Source organism: Pteropus vampyrus, unplaced genomic scaffold (assembly GCF_000151845.1).
Source record: "Pteropus vampyrus isolate Shadow unplaced genomic scaffold, Pvam_2.0 Scaffold326, whole genome shotgun sequence".
Lineage (NCBI taxonomy): Eukaryota > Metazoa > Chordata > Mammalia > Chiroptera > Pteropodidae > Pteropus > Pteropus vampyrus.
In genome coordinates, this window is record NW_011889107.1 from 536,384 (window position 1) to 548,460 (window position 12,077).

General features: G+C 41.4%; 1 protein-coding gene across 4 annotated transcripts in view; it reads left to right on the forward strand.

Annotated features, from left to right (window-relative positions):
* The first annotated feature begins 3,921 nt into the window (after positions 1-3,921).
* Positions 3,922-12,077, forward strand: part of FOXJ3 (forkhead box J3) — a 112,052-nt gene continuing 103,896 nt past the window's right edge. For 2 of the 4 annotated variants that reach the window (XM_023521965.1, XM_023521966.1), the window contains exon 1: positions 3,922-4,284. In XM_023521965.1, the coding sequence (XP_023377733.1) occupies positions 3,929-4,284 (356 nt within the window). In that variant the 5' untranslated portion in view covers positions 3,922-3,928. The remainder of the gene's footprint in view (positions 4,285-12,077) is intronic. The other 2 variants (XM_011377933.2, XM_011377932.2) reach the window with 2 other exon arrangements.

Genomic DNA, 12,077 nt, shown 5'->3' on the forward strand with positions numbered 1-12,077 from the left:
CTACCGAATTGCATTGAGATTAATTGTTTACATGTCTGTTTCTTCAGAAGTCTAGGAGCCCAATGAAGGTAGAGAACTTATTTATTCCCTTTTGACTCCCTAGTATTTAGCCATTGCTTAGATGATTATTGAATGCTATTTAAGTATGTATAGTGACCAATGCCCAATGCTTGAGAGTTTTTATTAAATAGCAGTGGTACTGAGAGCTTCCCAGTGGCCTCTGTATAGCTTTTTAAAAAACTTGATACATGAAATATAAAATATTATATAAAAATGCCCAGGGAATCTGGAAGGCTCTTCCAGGACTAGGTGGTGCTCTCTCATGTTTTACTTTCTCCCTCTTGCAGGTCTTGGCTCATTTAAAATTCATTTCTCATTTTCTGCTTTCCTCTTACAATAAATAAAGGATCAGGTAAAGTCTCATTTGTCTAAGTGGCTTTGGGTCATGTGAAGTGTTCAACACCCTGCTGCTGAGCCTCTGCCAGTGCTGAATCAAGGTTTTTGTAGGGCTGTTGCAGTCCGGCTCGGGGCACTGTTTCTTTCAGGAAATTTATAATCCAGATGAAGCCAGTAAAAGATTGCGAACAACATAATACAACAAAACCTCTATATTATTGCTTTGAGCAATCTACTTTTTTTACGGATCTGTCTCCTGAGTTAGATACCATCTCTTTGTGGGTGCCCCACACCCTCTCTCCCAGCCCACTCTCAACACCTAAAATTGTGAACTACTCTTTTCTGTGCTGACATTCGTACAAAATAACTGTTTGGGGGGCCTTTATTTTATAGCAGCCTATGTATGATCTCTTGCCAGGTAGCTATGATTATTGTTCTCATTTAACAGGCAAGGAAACAGACTAAGAGAAGCTATATAACTTGATGTAGGCACACAGGAAGTATGCTCTGGAAGGTCAGATTGAAACCAGGTTGGCCTTCCTAATCTGGGCTTTAAGCTCCTCCTCTCACCCTGTCCCAGAATCCCCTTCTGCTGCTTTGGCCATTACAACTTTTTTTCAGGAGTAGTGGGAGGGGTGCTCCTCTGTTCTTTGACACTCTGGAGCTCATGCTTCTTTCCTTCCCAAAGGCTTCTGATCCCCAAGCCCCGACTCCATTCTGGCAGCTATCCAGCCCTGTTCTTTCCTCAGTTCTATCCCCCAAATAGGAACAAGCACTTCAGACAAGTACCTTAGAATCCCAAACAGGTGAGAGATGAGGAGCTGCCCAAGATTTGTAAGAGGTGGTGGTGACGAATGGGAGCCAAAAATCTCCAGACTTGGAGCTAAGTCCAAACACAAGTCTTTCTACATTTTTACTCTATCATCTGGCTGACTCTACTCAAGTGGCTCAGAGAGATTCTTGGTTTGGGACTTTGATGACTCTGATCTCAGTCTCAAGTTAAAGCCTGGTAACTATCAGCCTCAGCTTCTTCCTCTGACAAATAGGGATAATGGATAACCTCAGCTTTGTCCATACATGACACAGACTGGTTTTAGTACCCTTCTGCCTAGAGCCCCACTCGGATGTTGGTGATGTTTGAGACCTGAAGGGATGGGAAGTTGAGTGATAACTATGTTATCAAGGATTTACCCAAGAGCCCAACAAAGAACCAGTAATTTCCAATTCCCTTGGCAACTTGGTAGAAGAGGGACCTTCTAACCTGTCTCAGGAAAGCTACAAGGGTGGCCTCTTATTTCCCTTATCACAGTGTATTGTAATCATTTAATCTATTTGCTTCCTATTACACTGTGAGTTCTTAAAGTATAGAGACTGTATCATATTTATTCAACTCACTCCTACCAGCCTGGTCCAAGCCACCATCCTGCACCTGGATACTGGAGCCCCTGGCTTCCACCATTGTCTGGTGTGTACTCTGGCATAGTAGCCAGAGTGAATTTTTTGAAAGCACGAATTAGATCGTATCACTCCTCTGTTAAAAGCCGTATAGTGTCACCATTTTAGCCAATATCTTTACAATGGCCCCACTCCCCAGTCCTCTCTCATTTATTCACCCTGCTCTGGTTGTCCTGGCCTCCTCACTATTCCTAATACTTCCAGGAATGCGTTTGCCTCAGGGCTTTTCCACTAACTGTTCCTTCTGTCTGGGACACTGTTTCCCAGAAAATAGCATGTCTCACTCCCTCAACTCTTTCATTAAAGTCACCTTATGAACTGGGCTCTCCCTGATGGCTTTATTTAAAATCCCATTCTGTAAACTAGAATTGGAATAAGAAGTTATAAATCTACTTTCATTTCTCTTCCACTAAATTTTCTTTGCCAGCCCTATTACTTTGCTCCACATACTCCCCTTTCCTCTAATGATTTTCCTTTTTCTCTCCCTTTTGCCCCAGTGCAGGCCTAAGGACATTCACCTAGATTAATGCATGAGTTTACTTGATGAAAGAGGTGCGGTATAATGAAAAAAAGAGATCTCAACTGAGGCGAAGCTGGAAAGGGAGTGGGACTTGGAAGGCCTTGGGTTTGAATCCTGGCTCAAATTTTAAATTCTTCTGAGCCTCGACTTCATCAACTGTAAAGATGAACATAGAGTCCTATGTCAGGGACTTGGTGAAGGCATTGAATGAGAAGACATGTGAAAACACCAGACATGTGGTCTCCACTAGCTGGGTTTATTCTCTGCTGAAGCCCCAGCACCTAACACATGGTTTGACTGAAGTATTTGTTGAACAAATAAGCTTATTATTGATGAATAAATGGCAGATGTTAAAAAAAAAAAATCCCAACCTCCCCTTCCTCCAGTTTCCTTCATACCTCCAACCCTGGCCTATCTTTTCTCATAGTACTAAACACCTTCTATCCTACCAAATATATTTTTTTATGTTTATCATCTTTCTCCCCATACCAGATGATAGCTTCAAGAGGAAAAGGTATTCCCCCCACCCTTCTGTTCCCTGACACATCCGAAGCACTAAAGTGTCTGACAACCTTCATATGATTAGCAAATATCTGTTGGATGAGTCAACAGATCTTTTTATCTTCAGAATCTTGCTAGAGTCATATAGAAAAAGGAATATAGGCGTACTTTGAATCCCCAGGGCCTAGAAATGCTTGATGACTGGCAGGTGTTCAATATCCGCTGAAGTAATTGGGTACTCAGCTCTTTAAGTACAGGAGGTCTTTATTTGATTCCTATGAGACTTCGTCAGAAAAGGTTCCCAGGGCTAATTCACTCAGGTCTCTCCTTTTTCTACCATCGAATCGACCTAGTTAGTATTTATCTAAAAAATATCTAAGTATCCGAATATCGAGCACCTACTGTGAGTTCAAAAGTATGCCTGATGCTACATATGCGACCTAATGCAAGTGAACCAACACCAAATGCGTCTGAAAGTAATTAAGTGTGAAATAAAAGGGCAGATTAGCAGTGTTAATAGTTTAGAGAAAGCCAGTAAAGATCGACGTTGAAGTAAATTCCAAAGTTCACAAGTCGCCCGAATTATCCTTCTAAACGCTCCACCTGTTGATAGTAAGGACCATAACCTGGGCAGCTACTTTAGAATCAGAAGAGCTTTCAGAGTTCACCTCTGTTTTAAGGAGAAAAAACTAAGGCTAGGCACAGGGAAGGCCTCGGCACAGATGGGTCTAGAACCCGGGACTTGTAAACTTCTTGAAGATCCAAGGTGCCTTTGGAATCCGCGGTATGCGAAGTAGGAAAAGGGGTCCGGTCTCCAAGAGAGGCTAAGGTGCCTGTCGTTACGGTGAGGTGGTGGGGGTTGGCGGGGCGAGGGAACATGAGGCGCAGTTCTTCAGAGCATGGGGCCCTTGGTAATCCATAGGCATGGTACAATGCCACAGGTCCTTGCTGTCCTCAACTACAGAGCCGCCTCCGCCGCCCCGACTCCCCAGCCGCCACTCTGAGGCGCAAGGTTCCAAGTCGCTCCGAGATGCCAGCCGCTCGATGACACCAACTATGCGGAGGCAGACTTTCCAGAGTCCCAGGGCACTACTTGTCCCAGCGGAGGGATCCTACACGCGTCTCTGCCGTCATACCGCGGAGGGGCCGTCACGCCGCCGACGCCGTGCCGGTGGCGCAGCGACGTCGCGGGAGGCGGGGGTGGTGGCGGAGACGGGAGGGAGAGCGGGTCGGGAAGTAGTTCCGGGTGCGCGGCCCCGGATGTTGGCTGCTCCCGCTGCTGTTGCCTCTCTGGGCGCTGCTCGGGGCCTCGGCCGCTCGCACCAGGCGCCGTTGGGTCTTTTCCTGGGGGGGCGGAGCCGTCCGCCGGGTCCGGGGGCTCGGCCGGGCCCTCCCGGCCTGCGCAGCCTGAGGTGAGCGCCCGCCGCAGGGGCGGCCGGGCCGGGGCGGCGGGCGAGGAGGCGGGGCTGGGGCATCTCCCCGGGACGGAGGCAGGGGCTGCCCTCCTCGAGATGTCCTCTCCCTGTTCTCAGCCGCGGTCGCGCTGCGGGGTGGGCGGCGGGAGGGGCAGGGGGCCAGGGCCGGAGCCGGGGCCTGGAAGGAGGTGAGGGCTGGGTTCCTCCCTCCCCCGCGGCGCTTCTCAGCTGCTGCTGCCCCTCAGCCGGGAAGCGGCGGCTCTGCGCCTCCGCGCCTCCCACCCCTCCCCCAGGCGGAGCCTGGGGGAGCCAGACGGGATTCCTCGGTTGCCGAGTCCGAAGACAGCGGTCGTCTCCGTCTCTCCGTGACCTGCGCCTTGCCTGGGCTAGCCCCCTACCCCGGCTCGATGCAGCAGCTTCCCTTCAAGCTTGAGGGTGCTTTTCGGCGGGGGAGGCGGGCATTACCTCCCGCCTCAGGGTTGCCCTTTGGGGTGAGGAGGCCTGTGCAAGGGGCCTGGGTTCCCACCCATCCTGTCGCCGTGTCCTTTACCAGCATTGGGGCAGAGGCACCCGTTCCATGCGACGTGTTGCTGTCCTGCGTGTGTTGCATCCTGCCCACGTGGTAGGGTGTTCCCTCCCCTCCGCTCCATTTTTGCAGCTGGTGAGGAGAGAGGTTAACGGGGTAGTTTTTCCTCTGTGATTTCCTTCTTGTGGTGTGAAAGGTGTTAGGGTCAGTTTTCTTTGCTAGGGCCGACTGTTGGTTAGCTGGAAGCAAGAGTTGCACCCTCTGAAATTGAGACCAGTAGGGGACATAACAGGGCTGAGTTTAATTGACATCTTTCTTCCTCTCCCTTTAGCTGCTCTCGTTCTTTTCTCTTTTTTAATCCTAAAGAGAAAATAAGCTCCAGCTACTGACGTATTGAGGTGTATAGTTTTCACTTCTTCGTTCTACTTTTTGCGGGTATGATTGGCGAAGGATTTTCTGTGTTGTGCAGTCTACGTCTCTGTTGCTCCTAGTTGGATTCCTGAATGAGCTAAATTGGATTGGCCAGGGAGTTAGAGATTGATGGGCATCTTTTTTTTTTTTTTTTTCTTAACCTTTACTTAGTTTTTCCTTTCTACTTTGTTTCCTAGTATAACAAACGTGTGTGTCAGTCATGGGAGTGTTACATGCATAGCTCCTTACTTGCAAGGCAGCACTAAATAGTTTCACTGAGTCACTTCGTGGGAGCTCTTTTATTTCACTTTTCCTCTCTGTCTTTTGAGTATCATTGCGTTGTTTTTTTGAAACGTGTTTTGAATAGTTTCTTTCCTTAATGTCTCTTCCAGGTTAAGGTTTCCATCTTCCTGTGTCTTGCTTTTGTGACCACAGATTGCTCCCTTAACAGGGAACAGGCCATACAGTAGCAGTGATGAGAGAAGCTTTTTATTCCTCTTAGGCCTTAGCAAATATTTATAGAGAAGTAGTAACTCCTCTCCATTTTTCTGTTTGGGTGGCATTTATAGATGTAATTGATTTTTTTTGTTGTTATTTAAGATAAACATGAGGATTTCTATTTTCTTTTTGTGTCTCTTGGAGTCGAGGTGAATCTTGTTCTTGGTTTTGTGCTGAAGATACTGGGGACTCTCATGCCTTTATTAGGCATTTTTTGGATAGGGTGAGGACATGTTTATTTTAGCTTTTTTTTTGGTTCATTACTTTGGGTGAAATAAAAAGTCAATAGTTTGAAGTTACATTTTAGATTCCAAAATGGCCCGCATTCTCCCTTTTTCGGGTCTCCCACCCACGTTGTGCATTCTCTAGGTATACTTTTCATTTTTATCTGGTACAATTGTTAATACAGTCTATGTAAAATAAAAATATGTAAATACAGATTCTATCTCCTTTCATCATGCTTAATATGGGTGGGGCAGTGGAAAATAGAGAATGTTGTTCTGATGCATTCTGAGGCATTTTTTTTAGTAAGTCAAGTCAGCATTTGTGTACTTCTGCAAAATACTGTGCTATGTGTGAAGTAGTATGAAGAGACATAAGGAATAAAATACGTGGTCTCTTCAAATGCTTAAACTTATGTTGAGAAAATAACATGTAATGTCCATCATTCATACTTACCAAGAACATCAAACTTCTGGGATAAAAATGCAACCAAAGACAGTGGTATAAGTGAGATCTGAAAAAGAAATTTTTAAAGGGGAAGAGCTGTGTTCCAGGAGAGTGAAGCGGTGCTTGCAAAGACAAGTGGCAATGTACAACAGATCCCAAGCAACTTTACTGGCAAGGAGAATCTATATTGGTGAATAATAATAAATGAGTTTAGGATTGCTGAACCGGTATTGGTGGAGGATCTAGCAAGGATATCAGGTTTAGTTTGATGGGATACCACAGTGGGTTCTAAAGAATGGGAGTAAAATGATGCATATCATTTCTGAGGAAGATTTTTGTATAAGCTGAGTGTCCTGGAGTGGGGAGACTGACTAGAATGCTCTTTGAGCATATTAGGAATAAGATGATGAGAGTCTGACATAAGATGGTGATTATGGGAATAAAATGATAGCTAACATTGATCAAGTACTTACTGTATACTAGTTATTTGTTCTAAGTTCTTTACATGTACTTAACTCATTAAATCTCCATAATAAGGTCTTATTCCTATGAAGAAACTTAGTTACGTAGAGGTTGAGTAACTTGCCTAGACTCTAACGGAGTAAGAGTCGGCAGCAGAGCCAGCCAGAATTTGAGCCCAGGCGATCTGGCCTTTGAACTTATGCGTTTAATTATTTAATTATACTGCCCTAAAAAAAGAGTATATAGAGTATATAAGAAGATAAATGTGTGAGTAAAAATTAATTTGGACTCAGTGATGATCGAATGTGAGCAAAGAGAAAAGACAGCAAATAAAATGTTAAAAGATTAAAGTCTAGAATCCTGGGAGGATGGCTGATAATAGTGAGGGAATTAGGAAAGTATCACTGTGAAGAGAAATGAGCTAAAGTTGGTTATGGGCAACACTAGATTGTGTTCAATCAATTTTTCAATAGCAGGCTAGTCTCCTGCCACTCCTGATAGCCTTCTTTCCTAGCTAGTTTGGCTCTGGAAATGTAGACTTAGTATTAATCTAAGCAAAATAATTAGAAACACATCTATTCAGAGGGAAAAAAATATATACCACATTGCAAAACCACATGGAAATAGCATAGGAATTACTTATTTTGGTTGAGCCACACCACTGCTTCCCAGCCTTAGTGAAGATAATCAAGAACTGACTGGAGTTGAAGTATCTGCACTACATTCCTATAGGATGAATAGAGATGAAATACAGATTTGCATTGGCCAGGACTATAGATGGTAGTAAAAAACGTGAATAGGTGAGTGTTGGGAGGTTAGTAGTATCATGGTGAAAGAGCTTTGAGGTTTGGAACTTTGGGCGACATTATAGGCTAATAGGTAAAGCATTCTGAGAAAAACCAAGAAGTACATCTGCCCCACAGAAGCCAAGGATAGGAAAGGTAGTATGGTTGACATTATCAGATGTCTTGAAGTTCAGAAACAATGATAATGATGAAAAGACTATTGAACTAGGACTAGAAGTAATTTGTAACTTTAGAATTTTTGAAAGGAAAGATAAGAATAGATGCCAGATTTATTTTCAACAGACAGATTTGTAGAGACAGTATGGTCTGGTGTGGTCATTTATAGTATTTTCTCCTAATGCTTCCTCTAGTCTCATTTTTGTTCACATGTCACAGTTACTCAGATATCAGAAAACTCACTTTTTTTCTTTAAAAAAGAAAACCTGTGTTCTAAATCCAGTGATTTTTATACTTTGATTCTCTCAAATTTATTTTTAAAGTTTTATTAAGATAATTCACATACTATACAATTTACCCATTTAAAATATACAATTGAGTGGTTTTTAGAACATTTACCAAGTTGTGCAGCCATTACCATAGTCATTTTTAGATACTTCATCATCTCCAAAAAAGAATGTTTGTACCCATTAGCAGTCACTCCTCATTCCCCCCTCCTGTCTTAGGCCACCACTAATGTGCTTACTGTTTCTATAGATTTGCCTATTCTGGACATTTCATATAACTTTCAAATAATGGTCTTTTGTGTCTGGCTTCTTTCACTTAACATAATTTTTCAAGGGTTATCTCTCACATAATATATATCAGTGTCTCATTTTTCTGCTGTACTACCTTTTATTCATCCATTCATTCATCGATGGGTATTTGGATTTCTTCATCTTTTAAAAACCCCTATCTTCATCTTAATCCTCACTTCGCCAACTCCACCCTTCCCATGGCTTTTCTTTTAGATTATAACCTCTGCAATGCATTCTGCTCGGTATTGGGTATGTAACAATGAGTGAGACATGGTCCTTGAACATTTGAATAGTGCATTTATGGTTTACATGTTTTTCAGACATTTTATACACAACAAATGAGACAATATATGAAAAATGTGATGTAGGTAAAGCATTTTTTAAGATTAGCAATATGAAGTTTAGCTTAGGTGACTTGCCCAAGATTGCACACTTAAATCAGTGTTAGAGCTATTAGAGCATCTTAGTCCATGTCCATTGCTATTTCCACTATTCTGTGCTGCTATTCTAACTTAAAGGATCCCTATGTGAGTTCCTAGATAATAAGAGGGATGGAAATCCCCTTACTTAGGGAGTCAATAATTTTTAATGTTTAATCTTCAGGATTTAAGAAGAGATTTCTCTGACTAGATTCTGTCACTTATTTGTTCTTTGGTTTAGATAAGTTATAACATTTCTGCCTTTTCAAAATTTTAGTGGGAGTTAATGTGACGATAGTGGTAGTGATAATAGCTAATATTTTCTGAAGCCTTACTATGTATGGGCCACAAAGTGTTCTAAGTACATTTATTATTCATATAATCTCACAATTCTAAAAGGTAGATTTTATTAGAAAAATTTTACAGGTGAGGAAACAGGCACACAGCAGTTAAGTTGGGGAAGCAAACAGCAAGATTAAGTTGACATTGCATCCACATTCCTTTTAAATAGGAAACTCACACTACAGCGTACAGAGATTCATGTTGTTTTGGCATTCAGGTATCCCCCCCGCCCCCCAATAGCCTCTCAACTCAGAAATTGCATTATTTTCTGCCCTTCACTGTCGGCTTTGTTAGTCACTTAGCTTTCCACATTGCCACTATTCAGAAACCTTGGCTTGAGACAGCTAAAGCTCACTACCTCTCTGTCTTCCTTTAACTGTGAATTTTTGTTTTCCACTTTGAACAGGTAGCCTTCAGTCTTACATGAAGGTACTCTTTACCTCCTCTACCCCAAAACTCAGAAAACATCACAGTGGCATTTTATAACAACTGTCAAAAAATTTGACCATCTTAATTGGCATAACTCGATTTTAGTATACAAATAACAAGAAACAAAGTACAGTGTTTTGGTTAAAGAGATTGACTTATACCGAAATTGGAAAAGGCATCTGCTGTACAGGATTTTGGGTTTAATAGAATTTGTTATAACCAGATCAGCAAGGCATTATTACTGTGGGCCATCTGTTGGGATATGGAAATAGCTTTGTTATATGGAACCAGATGTTGCATTTATATTTATAACAATGGTATTCTACTTATTTTAAGTAACCTTTTGTAGTTAGGTACCTTTGGCTGTTATTCTTCTTGACATATCAACTGATAATCTCAGAATGTAATGTCTTTCAAAGTGGTGATTATTTTTCTACAGAATTGAGATAAAACAACTGAAACAAAGCAAGTGAGACTCATGTATGGTGTCAAACTTTAGTACTGTAACAAGGTGAAATATAGGATAAATATGAATATAAGATAATTAGGAACATATTCAATTAGAACTCTTATTTTGACACTGTTAATAAGCCTAATTTGCAATAATTACTAAACCACTCTGGTTGCTCTAAGAATTTTACCATATATCTAAAGGGATCTCGTTTGCTCTAAACACCTACATTAATTATACTGCCCTGCCTGACTTATTTCCCATCATTGATGGGTGAAGTAGTCTGTAATGGACTCAAACTTATGGAATGCAGTAAGTAGAACTGTTGTTAGAACATAGTCTTAAAAAGAGAACTCTCTTCTGAGTTGACTGCTAATAATTTTGAGGTGGGGAAAGTCCTTGGGTGAGAGTTTTAGAAAACACTAATCCCATTCGTGAAGGCTCTGGCCCCATGACCCAAGCCTCTCCAAAAAGCCCCACCTCCTAATACTGTCATCTTTGGAGGTTAGGATTTAAACATGAGTTTGGGCGGGGGGGTGGGGGCAAACATTCAAATTATAATATTGGCTATTTTTTAATTGTCTTCAAATCATATGTAGAGAGAGTCATGGATTCCATTGATGAATTGACTGATTATTCCAGGATGACCCTGTATCTGAAGGATGCTTTACTCAGTAAACTGACTTTTAATTAAGTTTTTTCCGAGAGTACAAACTTAAAATTGTAATCAAATTCTCCTATCTAAACAGAGTGGTATAGTAGTATCAAGGAAATAAGATTGATCTTCTGATTGATTGGTAGGGTATGGTGCTGTGTGACCTTATTAAAGATCTTGGAAGTTGGGATCAACTTTTTTTCTAAGGTTGGGACCTGGCTTTAACTGTGTGTTGAACATCATTTTTTGAGAGGGATGGATGAGGAGGAAGACTGCTAGAATAAATTGTAACAATTTCAAATTTTGTTCACTTGTAGAGGTGGAATTGGGAGGCAAGTGCAATATTGTAGTAATAGGTTATTGTTAAGATGCTGGATTTTGGCAGTGGGTACGTACATAGATGCTTGTTAAATTATTAAGGATAACTGAAAATTTCTGTGGCTTGGCTGTAGAACTTCAGGAAATTTTATTACAGACAACAGTCAAATATGCTGCAGTCGGGAGCATGTTTACTCTTCTGAATGACGATGGAGCAGACTGTCATGGGAGGAGGTAAACAATATATGGCATCAGTTTCTGCTACTGTGGTTGAGTCTGTGACATGCTTTACCTGTCTACTGTAAGGAGGTATTGTTGCACTGTGTTTATACCTAAAAAGTAATCGCCATCCAAAATGGCATCTTTGCATATGAGGGAAAGTCATGTTTTATATTACTAATAGAGCATATGTGTTTTAGAAAGATTTCCACTTATATTTGAATAATGCTTTTTGAAAAGCATTTTCTCTGAGCTGTTTTATTTTGGAGCCTCACAATGACCCTGTAATATAGATAGGGCAAATAATATTTTTGTTGACAAATGGCGAAAATGAGATACAAGCTAAGACTTACTTAGTATAACTCAATCATTTAGTAGTAGAGCAGAGACCTACCTCCTGCATTCTGTTTCTCGTCTTATATTCTGTACTAGAAAACTGAAAAGGTTATTATAAAGAACATACTTTGAATTTTTAAGGTAGAAATTAAAGGTTATGGACTCCAAAGGACCTAGGTTACTTGTAACAGCCCTTGTCTTGTAATAATATCAGACTTGGGAATATAAAACTATTGGGAGCAACTTCTTGCCTTGTTAACTTTGAGTCCATTTCTAGTCATTGGATATATTTTCACTTGAGCCTGTATTCTTTGTCTTTGCAGAATTCTAGAGGTAAGGAGAAGATGGAATCAGAAGGGAAACTTTTAAGGATTACTAAGTAGCAAATTTTGTCTTATTTTATGGAATTACATATCTATAAAATTTAGACATTGGGAAATTGTCTGGAACATGATTCTACTGAGGATGCTTAGGTTACTGCATGGGTAGGAAGAGTGACAGTATATTTCTATATG